The sequence below is a fragment of the Symphalangus syndactylus genome, chromosome 17 (genome assembly GCF_028878055.3).
Source record: "Symphalangus syndactylus isolate Jambi chromosome 17, NHGRI_mSymSyn1-v2.1_pri, whole genome shotgun sequence".
Classification (NCBI taxonomy): domain Eukaryota; kingdom Metazoa; phylum Chordata; class Mammalia; order Primates; family Hylobatidae; genus Symphalangus; species Symphalangus syndactylus.
The window spans coordinates 82,598,409-82,624,196 of record NC_072439.2 but is presented as its reverse complement, the minus strand read 5'-3'; the positions used below and the strand labels follow the sequence as shown (position 1 = coordinate 82,624,196).

At 40.2% G+C, this 25,788-nt stretch overlaps 1 protein-coding gene across 1 annotated transcript; it reads left to right on the top strand.

Annotated features, from left to right (window-relative positions):
• The first annotated feature begins 9,313 nt into the window (after positions 1 to 9,313).
• On the top strand, positions 9,314 to 9,784 carry LOC134732846 (D-dopachrome decarboxylase-like). Its single transcript, XM_063619966.1, has one exon. It carries the CDS (start codon positions 9,314 to 9,316, stop codon positions 9,578 to 9,580), a length of 267 nt encoding a protein of 88 aa, XP_063476036.1. The 3' UTR covers positions 9,581 to 9,784.
• Positions 9,785 to 25,788: the final 16,004 nt, after the last annotated feature.

Genomic DNA, 25,788 nt, shown 5'->3' with positions numbered 1-25,788 from the left:
CCTGGGGTTTGCTGTCTCACACTGAGAAAGAATTCAGGACATGGACACGTGGGTAGGTTAAGGAGTGGAAAGTTTAATAGAAAGAAGAAAGGAGAGAGGAGAGCAGCTCTTTGCAATAGAGAGAGAGGAGAGAGGAGAGAGAAAGATCTGGAAAAAAAAAGAAATTTGGGGGAACACAGCAGATTTTATAGTTCGGTTTGAGGAGGCAGTGTCTGATTTACGTAGGGCTCACATATTGGTTCGGTCAGGTATGACGTTTACATAGCACGTGGGGAAGGCTGGTTGCCCCACCCTAATCTTGTTATGCAAATGAGCTATTCAGTTGATGGGGGCCATCTTGTCTGCTCTTTACTGTACGCGTGGCTGACAAAGAGAAGGGAAGATGGAGCCACCATCTTGAACATATCTAGTCCCTAGTTCCTGCTGGCATTCACTTGTGCAAGCTCCCAGCTTGCTTGTTTATGTCTGCAGCTTGACTTTACAGGCTGCTTTTTTTTTTTTTGAGACAGAATCTTGCTCTTTTGCCCAGGCCGGAGTGCAGTGGCGCTATCTCGGCTCACTGCAAGCTTCGCCTCCCGGGTTCATGCCATTTTCCTGCCTCAGCCTCCTGAGTAGCTGGGACTACAGGCGCCCGCCACCACGCCTGGCTAATTTTTTTTTTTTTTTTGTATTTTTTTAGTAGAGACGGAGTTTCACCGTGTTAGCCAGGATGGTCTCGATCTCCTGACCTCATGATCCGCCCACCTCGGCCTGCCAAAGTGCTAGGATTACAGGCGTGAGCCACCGCGCCCGGCCCTTTTTTTTTTTTTTTGAAACAGAGTCTGTCTGTGTCATCCAGGCTGGAGTGCAATGGCTCAATCTCAGCTCACTGCAACCTCTTCTCCCAGGTTCAAGCTATTCTCCTGTCTCAGCCTCCCAAGTCGCTGGGATTACAGGCATCCGCCATCATGCCCAAATTTTTCTGTTTTTGTAGAGACGGGGTTTCACCATGTTGGCCAGGCTGGTCTTGAACTGACCTCAGATGATCCGCCTGCCTCGGCCTCCCAAAGTGCTGGGATTACAGGCGTGAGCCACCGCGCCCAGCTAACAGGCTGCTCTTTGTTAGAAAATGATTGGGGGCTGCCTTTCGTTTAAAAGAAAAGCCTTACTGAGGACTTCTGTACACTCACTATCTGCCTAAGTGATTTCTTCTTAACTTCTATACAATTATAATGTAAATATTGACTATTTATTCCTCCAAAAAGTGTGATAAAGCTATGTTGGGATGATGGGGGAGGGGAAATGATAGATGTAAATGTGGAAAGGTTAGTCATCCATCAGAGTCATTAAGCAATATCTAAAAATGATAAGGCTAGGGTCGGGCGCAGTTACTCACGCCTGTAATCCCAGCACTTTGGGAGGCTGAGGCAGGCGGATCACCTGAGGTCGGGAGTTTGAGACCAGCCTGACCAACATGGAGAAACGCCGTCTCTACTAAAAATACAAATAATAGCTGGGCGTGGTGGCACATGCCCGTGCCGAGGAGGCAGGAGAATTGCTTAAGAACCCGGGAGCTGAGATTGCACCAGTGCACTCCAGCCTGGGCAACAAGAGCGAAACTCTGTCTCAAAAAAAAAAAAAAAAAAGATAAGGCCAGTGGCAGTGGCTCACACCTGTAATCCCAGCACTTTGGGAAGCTGAAGTGGGAGGATCACTGGAGACCAGGAATTGGAGATCTGTCTCAAAACTATGTCTCTACAAACTTTTTTAAAAAAATTAGCCAGGTATACGCTGGGCACGGTGGCTCACGCCTGTAATCCCAGCACTTTGGGAGGGTGAGGAGGGTGGATCACTTGAGGTCAGGAGTTGGAGACCAGCTTGGCCAACATGGTGAAACCTCGTCTCTACTAAAAATACAAAAATTAGCCGGGTATGGTGGTGCATGCTTGTAATTCCAGCTACTCGGGAGTCTGAGTCAGGTGCATCACTTGAACCCTGGAGGCAGAGGCTACAGTGAGTGGGAGTCGTGCCACTGCATTGCAGCCTGGGCAACAGAGTGAGACTCTGTCTCAAAAATAAATAAATAAATAAAAATTAGCCAGGTGTGGTGATGTGTGCCAGTAGCACTAGCTACTCAGCAGGCTGAAGTGGGAGGATCACTTGAGCCCAGGAGGTAAGGCTGTAGTGAGCCGTGATTGTGCCACTGCACTCCAGCCTGGATGACACAGCCACAACCTATCTCAAAAAAAAAATTCAAAAAATGATAAATTAACAAATAACCATAGAAGCATAGTACTCACAAATGTGGAGATAAATACCAGAGAAAATAGCCAGCAGAGCTGCCAATGACTGCCTCTGGGAAGTAGATACCAGTTGTGAGAAAGCTTAGGGCAGAGAATGGCTGTTTTTCATTAAAAACTTATATACATAAATTCACACATACATACCTGTATAATTATACATCTATCTATTAAAAATAAATTTGAAAAAAGGATTATACCTAAAAAATGAGTATATATTACTAAATGCCAGTGGGGTATGGGCAATCTCAAAATTTTCCCAGTGATTATAAATTGGCATAGCCATTGTTGAAGGTCTAACCTAATAAAATTTTATTTATTTTTATTTATTTATTTATTTATTTATTTATTTATTTGAGACAAAGTCTCGCTCTGTCGCCCAGGCTGGAGTGCAGTGGGGCAATCTTGGCTCACTGCAACCTCTGTCTCCCAGGTTCAAGCAATTCTCCTGTCTCAGCCTCCCGAGTAGCTGGGATTGCAGGCGTGCACCACCACACCTGGCTAATTTTTGTATTTTTAGTGGAGACGAGGTTTTGCCATGTTGGTCAGACTGGTCTCGAACTTCTGACCTCAGGTGACTCACCTACCTTGGCCTCCCAAAGTGTTGGGATTACAGGCATGAGCCACCACGCCCAGCTGATGGTCAGTATTTATTGAATTATTATATTTTATGTGTTAAGGCTTTCAGTAATATCTGTTCAATTGAGTTGTGGAACTGTTATGCAAAAGGTAAATGAGAAAGAGTCCTTTCCCTCAAGCAGTATACAATCTAATTGACAAGGTAAAAGTTTCCTTATGGAGAGGACTAAGAACATTTTCAAAGCAACAATTAAATAAATGTGAGTAGCTCTCAAACTTTAAAAATTTTAACCCAGAGGAAGAAATACATTTACAGGGCTACCAAGCATATATATACACATAAAAATTAAAACAAGCTGGGCGTAGTGGCCCACGCCTGTAATCCCAGCACTTTGGGAGGCCGAGGCAGCCAGATAACTTGAGGTCAGGAGTTTGAGACCAGCCTGGCCAACATGGTGAAACCCTGTCTCTACAAAAAATACAAAAATTAGCCAGGCATGGTGGTGGGCACCTGTAGTCCCAGCTGCTTGGAGGCTGAGGCAGGAGAATTGCTTGAACCTGGGAGGTGGAGGTTGCAGTGAGTCGAGATAGTGCCACTTGCACTCTGGCCTGGGAGACAGAGCGAGACTGCTTCTAAAAAAAAAAACAAGAAAACTAAAACTAAAGTTTTATAGTTTCATGAAACAATGCATACTCTTACTACTATTGTTCTTTTCAAAAGATGGAGTCTCACTATATTGTCCAGACTAGACTCAAACTCCTGGGTTCAAGTGGTCCTCCTGCTCAGCCTCCTGCATACTCTTATTTTATGGTTTCATTTTTTTTTTTTTTTGAGATGGAGTCTCACTCTGTCACCCAGGCTGGAGTGCAGTGGTGTGATCTCGGCTCATTGCAAACTCTGCCTCTTGGGTTCAATCAATTCTCCTGCCTCAGCCTCCTGAGTAGCTCGGATTACAAGCACGCACCACCACACCTGGCTAATTTTTGTATTTTTAGTAGAGACAGGGTTTCACTATGTTGGTGAGGCTGGTCTCAAACTCCTGATCTCGAGATCCACCCACCTCAGCCTCCCAAAGTCCTGGGATTTCAGGTGTGAGCCACTGAGCCTGGCTGGTTACATTCTTTTTTTTTTTTTTTTAATTCTAGTTGTATTTATTTAGCTTAAAAAATTCTAGCATCTGCCAATGAAACTTAGTTTATGACCTTTAAGGGATCATTATCTGAAGTTTGGAAAACATTGGTCTTGCTAAATGACTAATAAACTTTTTTATGTATCTATAATATCATGCCTACTATACTTTCATTTTTGGATCCATGAAGGTTATAGATAATATAGAAAATAAATGTTCACAGGCAATCAACTCTATGAGGCATGAATTGGCAAGAATAAAGTTGATAAGGCTACAGGTATCTAAAAAGAATAAACCAGGGCCTTAAGAGTGAACTGGGCAAAGTTGGCTAGAGAACTGTAGTAACAAGAATGGTGAAGAAAGCATTGTCCTCAGGAACAGGTAAAATAGTGGCATTAAATGAAACTGGCAGAGCTGTAGACAGAGGGGGAAAGTGGCTGGTTCAGGACACTTGAGATGTGGGATCCATGAAGAGGTGCCAAGGAGAAAGCAAGTTGACCTAAGCTTTTGGTCACTTGGAATGACCCAAAAAATACTGGGTAAAGAATTGTGGAATAAGGGAAACGTAATATTCAACCTACACAGAAAGCGGATTTGATATGAGACTCCATATTGCAAAGTTGGTTTCTGGGACTATGCTGTTCACCTGCAAATTGCTTACTTGGATGTAGTTTCTGCCCTGATGTTTCTGTAAGTGATCTCAAAGTCACTTTGAGTTGCTTTTCTATTAGTAATTTATGTTAATAGATCTATTTCCTTACACGTAGTCTCTTTATAATAAGCCAATTTGTGTCCCACAAAAATACATTTATTTTTGAGATAATAATTAAAGCTAAAATTTGTTCAGTGCTTGCTATGTGTTAGACATTGCTCTGATCACTTTGCATCTGTTAATATATCTAGCCCTTAGGATGACCATTTGAGGTAGATGGTATCATTACTGTCTATTTTATAAATAGGTAATATAGGCAGAAATAATTTGCCTAGTATCATAGAGTTAACAAGTAGCAGAATCTAACTTCAGAGCCCTTTATTTTTTATTTATTTTTGAGATGGAGTCTTGCTCTTGTCACCCAGGCTGGAGTGCAGTGGTGCGATCTTGGCTCACTGCAACCTATGCCTCCAGGGTTCAAGAGATTCTCCTGCCCCAGCCTCCCAAGTAGCTAGGATTATAGGCACGTGCCACCATGCCTGGCTAAATTTTTTTGTATTTTTAATAGAGACGGGGTTTTCACCATGTTGGCCAGGCTGGTCTCGAACTTCTGACCTCAGGTGATCACCTCAGCCTCCCAAAGTGCTAGGATTACAGGCATGAGCCACCGTGCCTGGCCAGAGCCCTTATTTTTAAGCATTGTGACAAAGAGGCTGCCTGAGGCTAGTAATATAGTCTGGGGACATAGCAACTCTCAATATTGTGTTTCTGAGTACCAGGGCCTAGCCATTTGACCTAGGAGAGTATAGGCCTGCCTATTTCTATGTTCTAGGAGTAGCATATTAAGATATTCACACTACAAAAACTTAGGAACAATTGTAGTTGCTCTAAAAGATATATATGATAAATTAATCCGATGCAAACAAAATAGTTAATATTGTTGCAATTTGTACAAGGAAGTTACCAGAATTGTGATGGGGTTAATCTGAGAGTTATTTCTAATATTAGGAAAAAGAAAGCTTTTGGGAGACAAAGAAATATCTGCAGTTGGAGTAGCTACACTGCATCTTTTCACAATTTGGGCCTTATGCTGAATATCTTGTTTACCTCTCCAGGTCTTTGTTCCATTCTTCTGCCTGCTCTGTGTTCTAAGAGGCTGACCTGCATAGACTGCATCAACAGGCTTTTTTGTCTTCTGGCCTTAGATGGGACCAGCCAATGGATGGCCGCAGCCAGAGATGCTGGGAGGGCAGAGAGCTCTCGAAACAGGTTCCACCACCTCTTACTTGTTTGCATCCCTGGACAGGAGATCAGAGTACCTGTCAGATGGACCCCTCTCCTCTACATACCCTTCCGTGTCTTCAGGTTCTAGAGGCCACAACTTCTCTTGGCCTCTAGAGGCGCTATCAGGCCTGACAGTGGCGACGGAGCCCAACTGCTGCTGCACTCCGTCGTGTAGTTTCCTTGTGTCCTGATCACATTTTAAAAATTGTACCTTTAAAAAACTCTCCTGAAATTATCCAATTTGAGGATTCCTTCTATTTCCTACCAGTTCTAACTGAAAAGACCCTTTACAACTCTGCTGCTTTTGATCCTTATCCTAAAAAACCTGAAAATAAGTAAGGCAAAATATCTAGTACATCCATAATGTATTTTTCCTAATACAATGAAACAATATTTGTTGTTTTCTTGTGTTTTTCCTTTTGTATTGGAACAGGAAAGAAAGAAGGGAAAATGAGAGAAAAGAAAAAGGATGAAAGTAGAAAACAGTGGCTGGGCGCGGTGGCTGACGCCTGTAATCCCAGCACTTTGGGAGGCCGAGGTGGGTGGATCACGAGGTCAGGAGTTCGAGACGAGACTGGTCAACATAGTGAAACTCCATCCCTACTAAAAATACAAAAATTAGCCGGGCATGATGGCACACACCTGTAGTCCCAGCTACTCGGGAGGCTGAGGCAGGAGAATCGCTTGAACCCAGGAGGTAGAGGTTGCAGTGAGCCGAGATCATGCCACTGCACTCCATCCAGCCTGGGCAACAGAGTGAGACTCGTCTAAAAAAAAAAAAAGAAAGAAAGAAAGTAGAAAACAGTGAATGAGGAGACAGAAAGGAATTAAGATAAGGCAAATGGGTAGCAGATTATAGTTTTCTATAATCAGGACTGAGTTTCTGAGAACACAGATTCTAGGCTGAACCTTACTAACTGTGTGACATTGAGAAAGTTACTTTCCCTCATCTGTAAACTGTTGAAAATAATATTTCGGCAGGGTGCAGTGGCTCATGCCTGTAATCCCAGCACTTTGGGAGGCTGAGGCAGGCAGATAACGAGGTCAGGAGTTTGAGACCATCCTGGCTAATATGGTGAAACCCTGTTACCACTAAAAATATAAAAATTAGCCCAGGCGTGGTGGTGCACACCTGTAGTCCCAGCTACTGGGGAGGCTGAGGCAGGAGAATCACTAGAACCCGGGAGGTGGAGGTTGCAGTGAGCTGAGATTGGGTATGACAGAGCGAAACTCTGTCTCAAAAAAAAGAAAAGATAAGAATATTTCTTACCTCATGGCACTGTTGTATTAATAAAAAAAAGTGTATCAATTCTTGGCAAATGTAGGTCTTCATAATTGCTACTTATTTTTTCTTTCTTCCAGCCTTTATTGAAGATTATTAAAACAACATGGAATTTTTCTTCATGTATTTTCACTGACATTGAATTAATTTAGAATTTGAAAGAGCATACATAAAAACCTCCTAAAACCACAAAAAAGGAATCATTTCAACCTGCTCTAATTAATCTGTGTTTCATAAATTTAGAGTTTTAGTCATGAATTCAATATTTTCAAAATCAATTTACTTTACAGTTCATGAAAGAGAACTCCTAGGCTGAGAGGGTAAAAACAAAAATAGAACTATGTAAATATCACAGACAATTCCAAAAAATTTGTCTACCAGCTCTTATATGACCATTTTATTTTACTAAGTAATGTTAGAAGAATCATGTGTAAAAGAATCAAGAGTGTTTTTTTTTTTTTTTTTTTGAGACGGAGTTTTGCTCTTATTGCCCAGGCTGGAGTGCAGTGGCACCATCTCCGCTCATTGCAACCTCTGCCTCCTGGGTTCAATCAATTTTCCTGCCTCAGCCTCCTGAGTAGCTGGGACTACAGGTGCCCACCCCTACGCCTGGGTAATTTTTTGTATTTTTAGTAGAGACGGCTTTTCACCATGTTGGCCAGGCAGGTCTTGAACTCCTGACCTCAGGTGATCCGCCCACCTCGGCCTCCCAAAGTGCTGGGATTACAGGCATGAGCCACCACGCCTGGCAGAGGTTGTTTTTTTTTTTTTTTTTGCTTTGTTTTTTTAATTTGCAATATATAATTAATTCACCTCACTTCCAGGAACATGTGCTTTAAAAATGTGGAATACTGTCACTTGAAAAAAACAGTATTGGCTGGGCATGGTGGCTCATGTCTGTAATCCTAGCACTTTGGGAGGCCAAGGCAAAAGGATTGTTTGAGGCCAGGAGTTTGAGACCAGCCTTGGGAAAATGGTGAGACCTTGGCTCTACAAAAAATAGAAAAATTACCGGGTGTGTTGGTGCGTGTCTGTAGTCCCATCTACTCAGGAGGATAACTTGAGCCCAGGAGTTTGAGGTTGCAGTGAGCTATGATTGTGCCACTGCACTTTAGTCTGGGCAACGGAGTGACACCCTATCTCAAAAACCAAAAAATGTAAAAACAAAAAAACCCAAAACAATATTAAATATACTAGAAGTGTTCATTGCTTTCTTCTCATTTTTAAGATATTTTTCTCCACTAGTGTTACTTCCATTTTTTTCTTCATTCACTAGTTAAATAAATTGAGGGAAAAAAACATATATTTTATATATATATATATCACAAAAAACATACGTGGGCCAGGCGTGGTGGCTCATGCCTGTAATCCCAGCACTTTGGGAGGCTGAGGCGGGCGGATCACCTGAAGGTCAGGAGTTTGAGACCAGTCTGGCCAACATGGTGAAACCTGTCTCTACTAAAAATACAAAATAATTAGCTGGGCGCGGTGCCAGGTGCTTGTAATTCCAGCTACTTGGGAGGCTGAGGCAGGAAAATTGCTTGAACCCAGGAGGCAGGGGTTTCAGTGAGTGGAGATCAGGCCATTGCACTCCAGCTTGGGTGACAGAGCGAGATTCTGTCTCAAAAAAAAAAAAAGAACATATGTGATATATATGTATTTATACTTATATATATTTCAGAATCCGAGATCAACAGAATAAAAGTTGAATATATGATGCAGAATTGACCTTCATAGCTCTCTGTGGCATAATTCATTTGATAAGAATATAGTTATGATTATTATGGCTAAGTACTTAGGTATTTGTCTTTCCATCAATATGACTACAAATGTACAAGGTATGATATAGCATTTTCAAAACTTTGTTACAGCCTTAAAAATCATATTCATATAAAATGCATCATGCAGCAGAGAAAATTTTTAAGTATAAATTTAAAATCAAGTGTAAAATTAAATTTGAAACCACATAATAAATAGTATAGTGTACATGTAAATGTCTGAAAGACATTTCAAAAATATGTATGTGCTCATAAATAAAAACAAGTACCTTCTAATAGTTAACAATATAGGCCACCTTTTTGATAATGGAAAATATTTAATTAGAAATATGAGTCACTCTGCGGACCGCGTGAACGTGACGGTACGGCCGGGCCTGGCCATGGCGCTGAGCGGGTCCACCGAGCCCTGCGCGCAGCTGTCCATCTCCTCCATCGGCGTAGTGGGCACCGCCGAGGACAACCGCAGCCACAGCGCCCACTTCTTTGAGTTTCTCACCAAGGAGCTAGCCCTGGGCCAGGACCGGATACTTATCCGCTTTTTCGCCCTGGAGTCCTGGCAGATTGGCAAGATAGGGACGGTCGTGACTTTTTTATGATTGGGCACGGAGGGATCCAGGGCATCTGTGAGCTGGCTGCTTCTTCCAGAGAGATCTCCTGGCAGAGTGAGGGCCTGGTGATAACCAGCTTTGGATTATCCCGCATGCAACATTCCTGTGATCACATAATCCTCTTCTTCGTCTTCATATGAAATAAATGAAGAGAGCTTCCTCATTCAAAAAAAAAAGAAAAAAAAAAAAAAAAAAAGAAATATGAGTCACTGTAGTAACAAGAGAATAATTTTTTTTTTTTTTTTTTTTTTTAGGCAGAGTCTCGCTCTGTTGCCCAGGCTGGAGTGTAGTGGTGTGATCTCCGCTCACTGCAACCTCCGCCTCCCAGGTTCAAGCGATTCTCCTGCCTTAGCCTCCTGAGTGGCTGGGATTACAGGCGCCCACCACTATGTCTGGCTAATTTTTTGTATTTTTAGTAGAGATGGGGTTTCACCATGTTGGCCAGGCTGGTCTTGAACTCCTGACCTCGTGATTCACCTGCCTCGGCCTCCCAAAGTGCTGGGATTACAGGTGTGAGCCATGGTGCCTGGTCGATAAATTTTTAATTAATGCGAGATTTTGAAGCAATCACTTGGCCCCTTGGTTTATTCAGTTGCAATGCCCCTGTTCTGGAATATTTACAATATATTGTAATATTTACAATACCTCCTTCATCAAATTACCTGAACCAGTTGGGTTAAGATTTAAAGCCTCAGTTAAGATTGTGTTTTGCTATTCTTTCATTTCTTTCATGGGTTTCTTCTCCTCTGTCATCCTTCTGTTTCTGCTCAAGTTACAAAAAGATAAAATCTTTCTCAAATGCACTACAGAAACCATATTCTACTATACATACAAACCATAGGCTGGGCCCAGATGGGTGGATCACCTGAGATCAGGAGTTTGAGACCAGCCTGGCCAATATGGCAAAACCCTGTCTCTACTAAAAATACAAAAATTAGCTGGGCGTGGTGGCACACACCTGTAATCCCAGCTATCCGGGAAGCTGAGGCAGGAAAATTGTTTGAACCTGGGAGACGGAGGTTGCAGTGAGCGGAGATCATGCTACTGTATTCCAGCCTGGGCGACAAAGCGAGACTCCGTCTCAAAAATAAAAATAAATAAGAACCGTGACCCGTATTCTTGGTTTATTTTAAATTTTATGATTCATGTTTGAGATAATTTTGTGAAATTATAAAACATGGCTACTATTGGAGATAAAAGTAGCTTATATGTTGCCAGATTATCTATCACTGAAATCTGTTTTTGTTTTGTCTATTTTTCTACCTTTACCTGGGTCTTTTGTTCTACCAATCATTATAAACAAACAAACAAAACTACCTCATTGTAACTTACATTGTTTGAGAGAGCAGTTCCCTCTGCTAATTTTTTTCTGCTGCAGTTGTTTGAATTAAACTTGAATTATATTTTCCTCAGCCATTTAAAAAAATCCAGTATAATGAAAGCTGAATGTAATCTTTGTGGCAACAAGAACTTTTGTTTTGTTCACTGATGTATTCTAAAAAACAGTGCTGGCACACTGTAGAAGTAAACAATAGACATTTCTTGACTATCATACTTTTTGACTGTAACAAATATAAACAATATAAAAATGTTTAAATTAAAAATGAGCCAGGTATGGTGGTGCATGCCTGTAATCCCAGCACTTTGGGAGGTCAAGGCTGGTAGGTCACTTGGGTCCAGGAGTTTGAGACCAGCCTAGGTAACATAGTAAAATCCCATTTCTACAAAAAATGCAAAAATTAGCCAAGCGTGGTGGCATGTGCCTGTGGTCCCAGCTACCTGGGAGGCTGAAGTGGGAGGATCATTTGAACCCGGGAGGTTGAGGCTGCAGTGAGCCCGGATCATGCCACTGCACTCCAGCCTGGGTGATAGAGTGAGACCCTGTCTCAAAAAATGTAAAATAAATAAAATAAATAAAAATATTTTCTGCCACAATCCTACAATCCTAATTCCCCAAAGCAACTATTATTAAGTACTGTGTATCCTTGCACAATTTTTTTCTATGTGTATCTACTTTTTTTTTTGGTTCTTAGAGAGGGTGTACATATTTTATATGTTAATTTGCCATTTATATTTCTTGTTTTGTTTAGTTTCCCCTTTTTCCTCTTGGGAAAAATCATAAATATAGCAAGCATCAACGCTTCTTTTTTTAAAATAACTTAATTTTAATAGGTTTTTGGGGAAGAGGTGGTGTTTGGTGACATGAATAAGTTCTTTAGTGGTGATTTCTGAGATTTTGGTGCACCCATCACCTGAACAGTGTACACTGCACTCAGTGTGTAGTTTTTTTATCCCTTACCCCTTCCCACCCTTTCCCTCAAGTCCTCAAAGTCCATTGTATAATTCTTGTGCCTCTGCATCTTCATAGCTTAGCTCCCACTTATCAGTGAGAAAATACAATGTTTGGTTTTCCATTCCTGAGTTACTTCACTTAGAATAATGGTCTCCAATTTCATCCAAGTTACTGCAAAAGCCATTTTTCTTTCCTTTTTATGACTGAGCAGTATTCCATGGTACATAAACCACAACTTCTTTATCCACTCGTTGATTGATGGGCTGGTTCCATATTTGTGCTGCTATAAACATGCGTGTGCAAGTATCTTTGTATCTTTTTTTGTATAATGATGTCTTTCCCTCTGGGTAGATACCTAGTAGTGGGATTGCTGGATCAAACGGTAGTTCTACTTTTAGTTCTTTAAGAAATCTTCACACTGTTTTCCATAGTAATTGTACTAGTTTACATTCCCACCAGCAGAGTAACAGTGTTCCCTTTTCACCAAATCCACATTAACATCTATTTTTTTTTTTATTTTTTGATTATGGCCTTTAGCAAGCATCAACATTTCTGCACTATGGCATCAACTGTGATTCATTCCTATCTTCAGTCACTGTATTGGTATTTTAAGATCATTTGGTAGGTTAAGTCACATCCTGAAATTTGCAGAAGACAGATTCTAATTTGTTACTAAGGTGCTGTGTGAGCTTGGGCAAATTATTCAACATCTCTATGCCTTAGATTAGATTTCTTCTCTACAAAATAGAAATAGCAAAGGGCTTGGTGTAAATAGTTAGCAAATGTTGATCACAGAAAATGAGTAATGAATGGATCTGCCACCTCTCAGGATCTGATTCCATATAACCACTGAGCAGCAATCAAATAAAATGTATTTGCTGCAACATTAAGAGCCAATAATAGTCTTTTTAAAAAACCTATTTGATTGGTTAGTAAAAACATTTAAAATACACACTTCAAAAATTTGAATATGGGAACACTACTTCATGATACAATCAACATATCAGAAAGCACTCGTGGCTTATAAATCACAAACAGTACAAAATACTTGCAACAGTTACCTAGATTACTTAGAATGAGTCAGAATTAGAATGAAAATCTTTTCTGGATTTACTAGTGCATTGAAGAAAAAAATTCTCCCTAATTTTGTAAGTGCATTTACCAATACAAGTTCAAACTTGATTCTAATTCATTACATTTTAAAACAATCTTCAAAGTATAAAGAGGTTGCTCTGAGTGTTAGTATGAAAATGCTGACAGTATAATTTAAGATTTTTTTTTTAAAAAAGACTCAACTGAAAAACTTAAGCCACTTTTAAATCCTTCTAAGAAATCTATTTACAAAGTCCCTGAAAATTTTCTTTATTCAGTATGGGTAAATTAAATTTAACCTGCCAGGAAATTCTGTTTCACAAGTTTCTTAGGCACATACAAGAAATGTTATCCATTGCCTCTCTTGACTGATACCTAACCTGCAATTTGTGCTAATGGGCAATGAATAAGTTAGTGCTCATTCCTTTATGGGCTCTTTACTGCCAAATCAAAGAAGCCTTTTACAACTGGCTGCCTAAGAATACCAGGGCACAACAGGAACCACGTTGAAATATTATTGAAAACAATATTGGAATTAAAAATTAAAAGGTATCCTTTGTTATATTTTGGGACCCATAGCATTTTTTCATTACGCTTGCTGCCTTATCGGCTTTATGAAGTTTGGAAAACTAGTTACTGAATTTTAATATGTGAAATCCACACCTAAAAAGAGCAGACCATGACCCCATAGAAGAGTCTAAAAATACCCTCTGATGCCTTCAGACCTTGATTCTGTTACAATATTCTTAGGTTGCCAAATTAAGAATTCCTGCTAATGCAGACTATAATATGTGAAGGAGATTTGGTTTCAATGTTCGATTTGTCCACTCATGAACCAGAGGAATATTTCGTGCCTTATGTAAAACTTATCACATTTCTGCTTCCTTTCTGCTGAATGAGAACATCTATTTATAGGCTACGTAACATGAAAAGCATGGGAGGGTTTTCTTTCAGGCAATAAAAATGTGATCTAAGTCTTCCCTTGTAATGAAAAACAAACCGTTTGACAAGTGTAATTCTGTAACTGCTTAAAAGAGGAATCACTTATCAAAACAGATCTTTTAGTCTTCTAACAGACTGTGTAAATTTGAAACACCTCTTCGTTGTCCATACATAATTTTATTTATTTATTTATATATATATTTTTGAGATGGAGTCTTGCTCTTGTCGCCCAGACTGGAGTGCAATGGCAGATCTTGGCTCACTGCAACCTTTGCCTCCTAGGTTCAAGTGATTCTCCTGCCTCAGCCTCCCTAGTAGCTGGGATTACAGGAGCCCGCCACCACATCCAGCTAAGTTTTTGTATGTTTAGTAGAGATGGGGTTTTGCCATGTTGGCCAGGCTGGTCTTGAACTCCTGACCTCAGGTGGTCCACCTGCCTCAGCCTCCCAAAGTGCTAGGATTACAGGCATGAGCCACTGTGCCCAGCGCACACATAATAATTACATACTTATGTCTCAATGGGTAATGAGGTACCAAGACTTGAAAGGTGTGTTGTAACATATTCAATAAATGGTTAGTGATAGCCTGGTGTGAGAGGAAGGAAGAAAGGAAGGATGGAAGGAGGGAAGGAAGAGAAAAAATGAAGAAAAGAAGGGCGAAAAAAGGAATGAAGAAAAAAAGGCAAGAAAGAAGGAAGAAAGGAATAATTGCACCTAAAGTCAGCTTGCGTTCTCAATTAGATTGGTCATCTCATGAATTTGTCTGTTGCAGTTCCATTTTGAGACATAAATGACATTTATTAAGGATATTATTTTAGGTTATCTTCATGCAGGCAGTACTCTATTTGTTCAAATGGTATATTATTACCAATCAGACAATTCTCTATATGCAACTAAAGTAAAAACTTTAAGCAAGCATATATGCAGGAGTGGTTAAGAGGATAATGTCATTCTAGCTGTATACTGTTTCAATTGATTTTTTCAAATGCTATAGAAAAATATGAATAAAGGAATGTTTATTACTCATTGCAGTATTGTTTTTAATAACTAAAAATGGGAAGGAATCTAAATATCCATTAATAGATAAGATTGAATAAATAAATACACCCTACTATTGAATATTATGCAGTTGCTAAAATGAGCTCGGTACACAGACTTGGAAAATTTTCGAAACAAATTATTAGGCCTGGTGCAGTGGCTCACGCTTGTAATCACAGCACTTTGGGAGGCTGAGGTGGGTGGATTGCCTGAGCTCAGGAGTTTGAGACCAGCCTGGGCAACATGGTGAAACCCCGTCTCTACTAAAATACAAAAAATTAGCCAGGAGTGGCAGTGTGCGCCTGTAATCCCAGCTAGTCAGGAGGCTGAGTCAGGAGAATCACTTGAACCCAGGAGGCGGAAGTTGCAGTAAGCCGAGATAGCGCCATTGCACTCCAGCCTGGGCGACAGTGAGACTCCGTCTCAAAAAAAAAAAAAACAAAAAAAACAAAAAAAACAACAAGGCCAGGCGTGGTGGCTCACACCTGTAATCCCAGCACTTTGGGAGGCCGAGGTGGGTGGATCACCTGAGGTCAGGAGTTCGAGACCAGCCTGACCAACATGGAGAAACCCCATAAATAGCAAAATTAGCTGGGCATGGTGACACATGCCTGTAATCCCAGCTACTTGGCAGGCTGAGGCAGGAGAATCGCTTGAACTCGGGAGGCGGAGGTTGCCATGAGCCGAGATCGTGCCATTGCACTCCAGCTTGGGCAACAAGAGCGAAACTCTGTCTCAAAAAAAAAAAAACAAACAAAATAACCCCCCAAATTATTAACTAAAAATGCAAGTCATAGAACAATACATTTATGATTTCATTTATGTAAAATATTCAAAGTTATGTGTGTGTATGCAAATACTTATAAGAAAGGAAAGGAACTTTGAGATTGCTTGAATCTTTTATAATAGAATATGAGTTACTTATAAAATTAAATAGACATCTGAAAGTGGCAATTACATTTAGGTTCAGATTGGTTCATTTTATGGTTAGTTTAGCATGTAGCTCGGTACAAAATTAGTCTCTTTGTTCTATTTCTTTTGGTTTCTTGTCAGTTTTTAAGGCAGCTATTAATATATTACAGTTACTGCCTAAAACATATGGGCATTCTATCTAATTTCCTAAAACTGTCACTCTCAGAGAAAACTCACTTAGGAAGGTTCAAGGAGAAAAGTCCAGGAACTCTGCCCTTTGCTGGTTTTGGGATAAGATTCTCGAGACTTTAAAAAATAATTATTTATTATAGTTTTCATTCATAATCATAATCAATTTAACAATTTCCTCAATATTCTTCTTATATAACAAGGCTTTTCTCTGAGGCTCTGAATGGATGAAGCTTAAACCTTCTAAATTAGGACCACTGAAACCTTCCTTTCCTTCCTTCCTTCCTTCTTTCCTTCTTTCCTTCTTTTCTTTCCTTTTCTTTCTTTCTTTTTCTTTCTTTCTTTCTTTTCCTTCTTTCTCTCTCTCTCTCTCTTTCTTTCTTTCTTTCTTTTTCCTTCTTTCTCTCTCTTTCTTTCTTTCTTTCTTTCTTTCTTTCTTTCTTTCTTTCTTTCTTTCTTTCTTTTCCTTCTTTCTCTCTCTCTCTTTCTCTTTTCTTTTTCTTTCTTGACACAGTTTTGCTCTCGTTGCCCAGGCTGGAGTGCAATGGCGCCATCTCGGCTCACCACAAACCCAGCCTCCCGAGTTCAAGAAGTTGTCCTGGCTCAGCCTCCCAAGTAGCTGGGATTACAGGAATGCACCACCATGTCCAGCTAATTTTGTATTTTTAGTAGAGACAGGGTTTCTCCATGTTGGTCAGGCTGGTCTCAAGCTCCCAATCTCGGGTGATCTGCCTGCCTTGGCCTCCCAAAGTTCTGGGATTACAGGCATGAGCCACCATGCCTGGCCAGGACCACTGACATTTTCTAAAGAGAAATCAAACACACAAATAGCAACTCCCCTCCCATTAAATTAAACAGGACACCAGGAAGATGAAAAATTTATGCATGTTGCTCTATCAGTGAAAATGCCTTTGGCTGCAGATAACGTAAAACAATGACTCGATTCACTTAATAAGGAAAACATATACTTTCACTTAGCAAGAGATTTTTCTAAGATTGCCTGGGAAGATAATGGGTCCCCAACATAGCTTCTGAGAAGTGGGCTCTTGTTTCCAGCTAAGGGTGGATCAGGAACTATAAGAACAGAACGTTTGGCCCATGTCATAGGAGTTATAGTTGGAAGGGTCCTGCAGGATAGTGTCCAAAGAATCCATGAAACCATCTTTAAGTATGACTCAGCTTTAAACATCTGCCAAAACCGGAGTGCAAAGCTGTCTTAAAATAGTACCAGTCAAGGAAGAACTTTCTGCTTCCCTTTCTTCTCCTCCCTCCTCGTGTTCCAACTAAGAGGGGTCAGCTACAGCAGCTGAGAATGTGAGAAGAGGTGAACAAACAAAACAAAGATTACCACGTTCCCTTTTGCAAAGACAGATAGATGGCCTGCCACAATTACACCCTAACTGGGTAAAGGAGTGAGTGGAGGGAATCCTATTTTTATTGAAGGTTGAGGCTGAGTGTGGTGGCTCACGCCTGTAATCCCAGCACTTTGGGAGGCTGAGGCTGGTGGATCACCTAAAGTCAAGAGTTCAAGACCAGCCTGGTCAACATGGTGAAACCCTGTCTCTACTAAAAATACAAAATTAGTTGGGTGTGGTGGCGCATGCCTCTTATCCCAGCTACGTGGGAGGCTGAGGCAGGAGAATTGCTTGAACCTGGGAGGCAGAGGTTGCAGTGAGCCGAGATTGCACCATTGCACTCCAGCCTGGGCAACAAGAGCATAAACTCCGTCTCAAAAAAAAAAAAGAAAAAAAAAATGAAGTTTGGAGTATTGATTACAAACAGCTACTTAGCATATAGCTTGGTACAAAATTAGTCTCTTTGTTCTATTTCTTTTGGTTTCTTGTCAGTTTTTAAGGCAGCTATTAATATATTACAGTTATTGCCTAAAACATATGGGCATTCTATCTAATTTCCTAAAACTGTCACTCTCAGAGAAAACTCATTTAGGAAGGTTCAAGGAGAAAAGTCCTTTGCTGCCCATCTTGGCCTGGGCATTGGAGTTTCACCTTCTAGTCTGTGTAATGTGGTTTAAAGTGGTGATTCAACTTTGTATTGCCTAAGCATGAAAAGGAAAGTTAATCCTCCAAGGATCCAGAAACAAATTCCTTTATTGAATATAATTTTCTAAGGGATAGTGGGAAATAATAATTTCCTGAGATCTATTGATTAGAAATGTTCCATTTCTTTTGTGTTTTTAACTGCTCCCTCTATATTGGCTACTTTGCACAGCATTTAAACATGTTCAAGTCACCTCTATTCTAAAGAAAACACCTCATCTCCACACTCTAGCTATATTGATCTCTTGCTCTCTTCTTCCTTTTAAAGTCAAACTTCCGGAAAACATTAGGTGGGTGGCACGGGTGACTCTCCCAGGACCCTGAATTCCTGATTTCAGTAGTGGGCACATGATTCTGACTCCACAAATCATAATGAGCTATCTCTATGGGAACAGTGATTGGTCTAAAGAGTAGGTCTGTGACATAAACAGTTTCAGTCAGAGTACATACTTCCTTGAGACTGCTACTCAGAAGTTGAGAAGCCTGGAGCTCCTGGGAAACCTAGTTTTTGCCTCCACTACCTTACTGATCATGCATTTGCAAGATTAAGTATTTCCAATATTTATTATTATAAACCACATATTATATCTTTATGCTACTATCGCTGTAGTATGTATTACTAGACCTGGAATGGCTAGACTAGGTATATGCATATTTTTTAAAAAACAACTTTACTGAGATATAATTCATATATCATACAGTTAACCTATTTAAAGTACACAATTCAATGGTCGTTAGTATATTTATAGTTGTGCAACTATCACTGATACAGAATGGCTGGGCTCCCAGCTAAACCCCACCCTTAAGCCTGGAATCACGGCCTTGAAAACAGCTGACCCTGTTTTTCTGCCCAAATGTTGCTTTTTTGGCCTGCCACGCCCCTATCCTGTGGCCATAAAAAAGACTTCAGCTGGCAGAGCAACACAAGCGGCTGAGTGGTGAGCAGAGAAGCAGCAACAGAGTGTTGAAGACTACAGATAGACGCAGCTAACTTCAGATGGTGCGGCTTCAGGGAAAGATGACCCTCTCTCAGCGTCGGCTTTCCAGTTCCCATCCCACCAGGAGCCACCACTCAATCAAATCCTCTGCATACACTACTCTTCAATCCGTTCATATGACCTAATTCTTCCTGGACGCCGGACAGGCACCCGGGTGCCGAGAGGGCAGGGCTTGGAGGCTGCTGTGAGGCCCGCACAGAGCCTATTCCCGTCAGAGAGGAGTGACCGGCCGGTTCCAGCATTTTTTCGCGCGCTTTGCCGCCAGGAGTGGCCGGTGGCGGGCTGAGTGAAATGAGCTGCTCCAGTTCCCGCCCACGAAGGGGGTTAAGGTGGAGAGAACAATCCTGTCTCATCTGGAGGCCTGTCCAGGATATGAAAAAGAGTGAGTTAAAATGAGGAACTTTTGGATCTGTGTCTTTTCCAAGACCCTGGCACCTCTCTCTTTCCTTTAGGTGAAAGGAATGTTGGCTCTGTTTCCCGTCACAGAGGTCTAGCCGGTCTGAACCAGCGGAGGGATACAGTGATTAAAGAAACCCATTTTAGCAGAGCAAGAGGCTCTTCCCCCAGGTCCCCCCAACTTAGAGGTACTTGAAGCTTTTTTTCTTTTCTAAGCGAGAGGATTCTTTCCTACCTCAGCAGTTTGCTTATGATAGGGAGGCAACAGAGGAGCAACCCCTCCTGGCTGATAACGGCAAATTTGGCAAAGTCCATCTGGGACTTAAATCTAAATGAATCCATGCAGCCTCTGAAATACCTTCTTTTTTGGTCTCACACTTGATTCTAAACTTCAGGTTGAGGCCCTAGAAAGGAAAACCAGATCTGAGGGAACCGAAGCCACGCAACAGTCCCAGTGTAAATAGGCAGAACCGATTCCTGCCAATTAACCCCCCGCTTCATGCAAGGAAGCCATGCTCCATGGCATAAACGAGGCCCAGGGAACTCAAAGGTTGTCGACAGTAGGGGAGGTAGAGGCACAGCTGAGTGTGCGTAATTCCTATTTTCTAGGCCCTCCCTGCTTCCTGGGTGCAAGCCGCATTGGCACCCATGGGTGGCACCTGCCAAGGTTGCCGAGACTCAGACAAAAAGAAGAGAAAGGGAAAATGCCCGTTTTCTTTCTCCCTCACACCTCAAAATTTCACTGAAAGAAGAAAGGGAATGAGAGACGCCAAATTCCCTGTCTTTCAGAATGGGCAACCAACAAACTTGACCACCTCCAGTTTATACTTAGAAATGCACCCTGGGACCATATGGTACTTTAGGGGACCTCCTGAAGTGGCCACCTTGGCCATTTAGACACAAGAAAGAGGCAGAAGCTTTAATGACCACCATGCAAGCCCACAGACCCCAGAATTCCTAAGGTTCACCTGTTAACTGCCACAGATGTGACAAGAGCAGTTATCTCTCTCATGAAGTTTAACTGCTCCCATACGAGGTTTAATTTCTTTCACCAGGGTGAGACAGCTTGGGGTACAATGTTACTAGTATATTTCACTTTTTATTTCTGTAATATTTCACACTAGATTCTTTCCTTGTGTAATACATGTTTGATCCATGCATATTTGGCCTTGTAAAGCTTGTTTTTTCTCTCACCTCGAGGCCATCAAAGCTCCAAACAGGCAGGCAGCCAGAGCCTCGGACTATGGCTCCCTTTCGCTGGGGATCCTTGGGTAGACTTCTGGGAGGAATCCAACTGCCGCTTTCGTTAAACAACGGAAAGACTGGTCGTTGTCCATGTCCTAATGGCAGTTAGATGTGCCTCTTCAGAGGGGGGAAATGATACAGAACGGCTTGGCTCCTGGCTAAACTCCACCCTTAAGCCTGGAACCACAGCCCTGTGTGAAAACAGCTGACCCCATTTTTGTCCTCAAATGTTGCTTTTTGGCCTGCCATGCCCCTATCCTGTGCCCATATAAAAAAGACTTCAGCTGGCAGAGCAACACAAGCGGCTGAGCGTCGGGTATATGCGCAGCAAGCAGAGAAGCAGCAACTGAGTGTCAGAGACTACAGAGAGACGCAGCTAACTTCATACACATACATATAATAGCACAAGATATAAGCATAAATATAAAACGTATGTATATGTATACATATATATAGTACAATCCTAGTGGTTTGAAATACCTAATTGTGGTTTTGATTTACATTTCTCTGATGGCTAATGATGTTGAGCACCTTTTCATGTGCTTCTTGGCCATTTATACTTCTTTGTGGAAATGTCTATTCACTTTGCCCACTTTTAATTTGTTATTTATCTTTTTATCATTGAGTTGTAACAGTTCCTTATACATTCTGGATACTAGACCCTTACCTGACATACGATTTGCAAGTATTTTCTCCAATTCTGTGGGCTGTCTATTCATTTTCTTGGAAGTATCCTTTGATGAACACAAGTTTTTTATTTTGATGGTATGATTTGTTTAATTTCTCTTTGGTTGCTTATGCTTTTGGTGATGCATCCAAGAAACCATCATTTGAACCAAGGTAAAAATATTTACTCATGTTTTCTTCTAACATTTTTTATAGCTTTAGCTTTTATATTTATGCTTATGATATATCTTGTGCTATTTTTTGTGAGGAAGGGTCTAACTTCCTACATTCTTTTGCATGTAGCTATATAGTTGTCTCAGCACCGTTTGTGAATATTCTATCCTTTTATTCATTGTATGGTCTTGGCAACTTCATTAAAAATCAACCGACTGGGCCAGGTGTGGTGGCTCACACCTGTAAACCCAGCACTTTGAGAAGGCGAGGCAGGAGAATAGCTTGAGCCCAGGAGTTTGAGACCAGCCTGGGCAACATAGCAAGACTCTGTCTCTACAAAAAATAAAAAACAACAACAACAAAATAGCGAGGCATGGTGTCGTGTGCCTGTGGTACCACCTGTGGTACTTGGGAGGCTGAGGTGGGAGAATTGCTTAAGCCTGGGAGGTCGAAGCTGCAGCCATGATTGTGCCACTGCACTCCAGGCTGGGCAACACAGTGAGACCCTGTCTTAAAAAGAAAAAAAAAAACAAATAAAAAATTGGCCAGGTGTGGTGACACACACCAGGAGTCCCCGCTACTCAGGAGGTTGAGGCAGGAGGATTGCTTGAGCCTAGGAGATTAAGGCTGCAGTGAGCCATGATTATGCCACTGCACTGTAGCCTGGGCAACAGAGTGAGACCCTGTCTCAAAAAAAAAAAAGAAAAGAAAACCTCACTGTAAACTGAGTGGGATGGCATGTGCCCATAGTCCCAGCTGCTCGGGAGGCTGAGGTGGGAGGATTTCTTGAGCCCAAAAGTGTGGTGTTGCAGTGAACTATGACAGTGCCTCTGCACTCCAGCCTGAGTAACAAGGCAAGACACTGTCTTAACAAAAATATCAACAGACTGTAAATGTAAGGGGTTATTTCTACACTGTTAATTCTATTCCACTGATGTATAGTCTGTTCTGTTTCATGACCATACTGTCTTTATTACAGTAGCTTTGTAGTAAGTTTCAAATCAGGAAGGGTGAGTCCTCCAATTTAGTTCTTTTTTCCTGATTGCTTTGGTTATTCTGAGTTACTTGAATTTCCATATTAATTCTAAGATCAGCTTGTCTATTTCTGCAAAAGCTTCAGTGATGTTTTGATAAGGATTGCGTTGACTCTGTAGATCAGTTAGGGGAATATTATCATCTTAATAATAGTAAGTCTTCTAATCTTTTATGAAGTGTATCTTTGTTTTTTTAGATCTTCTCTAATTTCTTTCAATAATGTTTTGTAATTTCCTGTGTATGTATCTCAGATGTTTTTTGTTGCTGTTGTTAAATTTGATGCTCAGTATTTTATTCTTTTTGGTGTCATTATCAAAAAATTATTGATTTTCTTTCAGATTGTTCATTACTAATGTGTAGATATATAATTGATTTCTGTGTATTGGTCTTGTATCTTGCAAACTTGCTGAAATTGTTTATAGTTCTTGTAGTTTTTTTAAGTAGATTCCTTAAGGTTTTCTTTATACAGGATTATCATCTTCAAATAGAGATAGTTTTGCTTCTTCCTTTCCAATCTGGATGACTTTTATTTGTTTTTCTTACGTAATTTCCCTGGCTAGAACCTCCAGTACAATGTTGAATAAAAGTAATAAAAGCAGACACATTCTCTGTTCTGGATTTTAGGGGAAAGCATCCAGTATTTTCCCATTAAATTGATGTTAGCTGTGGAGTTTTTGCAGATGCCCTTAATCTGGTTGAGGAATTTTCCTTCTGTACCTGATTCGTTGAGTGTTTTTATCATGAAAAGGCATTTGATTTTGTCAAATGCTCTTTCTGCATCTAATGAAACGAACATGTGGGTTTTATCCTTTATTCGGCATATATATATATATATATATATATTTTAAACTTTAACAGATAATGCAAAATTGCTCTCAAAAGCTATAGCAATTTATATTTCCAAAAGAAATCATGAAATTTCCCATTTCCTCATTTTCAGCAATGGTTATTATTATTTTTACCTATCAGTCTAATAGATGAAAAATGCTATCTCATTGTTTTGTTTCTGATAACTAATGAAGTTGAAGATGTTTTAATATTTTTGTTACTTTTTCTTGAAAATTGCTTGTCAATATCCTTTGATCATTTTTTCTACAGCCTCTTTTGTCTTTATTGTAAATTTGTGGAAACTTCTTATATATTATAGTGATTTATTCCATGCCAGTTATGAATATTATAGACAGTTTCTCCAAGGTCATAAAAAGAGACTTCTGGAGAATAGAAGAAATCACTTTGCCTCAAACACATTAAAATTACTTTTTACCTAAGATCTTAGGTTAAAAATATATAAAACTCAGTGACTTCTTTTTTTAGGCCTTAAAAAAAGTCAAGGGTTTTTCATCACATCTTTGACACATTTAAAATTATATTCTCAGATTCTACTGATGCCTTTTTGCTAAAAAAAAAAAAAAAAAAAAGAAAAAAGAAAACTGATCATAAAGAAACTAAAAGTTTCTGGGTGTTAACAACTATCATTATAACTGTGTCTCATAATTTTCCATGCTTCCTTCTGGTCTCTTTCAATTATATACTAACCTGCTCTTGCCTGCTGAGATGAATTGTCATTCCCAAAGAAAATGGTAGTTTGTGTCTTTCAAATAATTTTAACAGTTCATCCAAGTTGCTGAATTTAAAGGCATAACTTTGCTTATAATTATGTTCTTATTATACATTTAATATCTGTAGAATCTTTTTTTTTCTTTTTTTTGAGGTGGAGTCTTGCTCTGTTGCCCAGGCTGGAGTGGTGCGATTTCGGCTCACCGCAACCTCCACCTCCCGAGTTCAAGCCATTTTCCTGTCTCAGCCTCCTGATTAGCTGGGTTTGGAAGCACACGCTACCATGCCCGGCTAATTTTTGTATTTTTAGTAGAGATGAGAGTTCATTATGTTGGCCAGGCTGGTCTCGAACTCCTGACCTCAAGTGATCCACCTGCCTCGGCCTCCCAAAATGCTGGGGTTACAGGTGTGAGCCATGGCGCCCAGCCTGTAGAATCTTTAAGTTAATTTACCTCTCTCATTCCTGATCTTGGTCATTATATCTTTGCTTATTTTTTTCTGATCAGGCTGGCTATAGGTTTGTCAATGTTACTGATCTTCTCAATAACCAGCTTTGTTTTTATGTATTGTTCTCTAATGTTTTTCTGTTTCCTATTTTATTGACTTCAGATGTGGTCCTATTATTTACTTTATTCTGCTTAGTTTGGATTTTATTTTATTTTCTTTCCCAGTTTTTTAAGATAGAAGCTAAGCTCATTGCTTAACAACCTTTCTTTTTTTCTAATATAGGTGTGTAATTCTCTAAATTCCCCTCTAATACTTATGGTATATTCCACATATTTTAACACGTTATATTTATATTACCTCAGTTTCAAAACTCAAATTTCCTTATTGATTAATTTGACCTATTACTTAGAAGTATATTTTTTAAATTTTCAAGTTTTGAGGGATTTTTCAGATATTTTTGTCATGGATACCTGATATATTATATTCAAGAACGTACTTTGTATGATTTCAATTCTTTCAAATGTTTAAGTTTTGTTTTATAACCCAAGACGTATGGCCTCACTTTATCAATGTTCCAGGTGCATTAAAGAGAATGTTTCACTTTTCTTTTGTTTTGGATATTTTAGGTTTTTGTTTTAGCAACGGGGGTCTTGCCCTCTCACCCAGGCTGAAGTACAGTGGCATGATATAGCTCACTGCAGCCCCGAACTCCAGGGCTCAAGCGATGCTCCCACTTCATCCTCCTGAGTAGCTGGAACTAAAGATAGTGTATATGTTTTTTGGAGGGTGGATTGTTTTATAAATGTCAACTAGGTTGAGTTGGTTAATAGTGTTGTTCAAGTCTTTTATACCCTTACGGATTTTCTGTCTACTTGTTCTATCAGTTGTTGAGTCAAGGGAATTGAAATCTCTGACTCTAGCGGTAGGCTTCGCTATTTCTCCTTGAAGTTCATAGACTTTTTTGCTTCATTTACTTTATTTTTAAATTTTTTTCTTCATCTGCTGGTAAGAACAAAGATTCTTCCTGTATTTCAAAGCTTTGTTATTAGGTGTTTAAATATTTGGAATTATTTGGGAGACTGAGTTCAATTTCTTGATGGGTAGCCAAAATAAATCCATAAATGTTTAGGGTTGTTATGTCCTCTGGACAAATTGA

What these genes read in the sequence shown, in the direction of transcription:
- LOC134732846 (XM_063619966.1), top strand. Translation starts at nt 9,314, where the DNA reads ATGAGTCACTCTGCGGACCGCGTGAACGTGACGGTACGGCCGGGCCTG.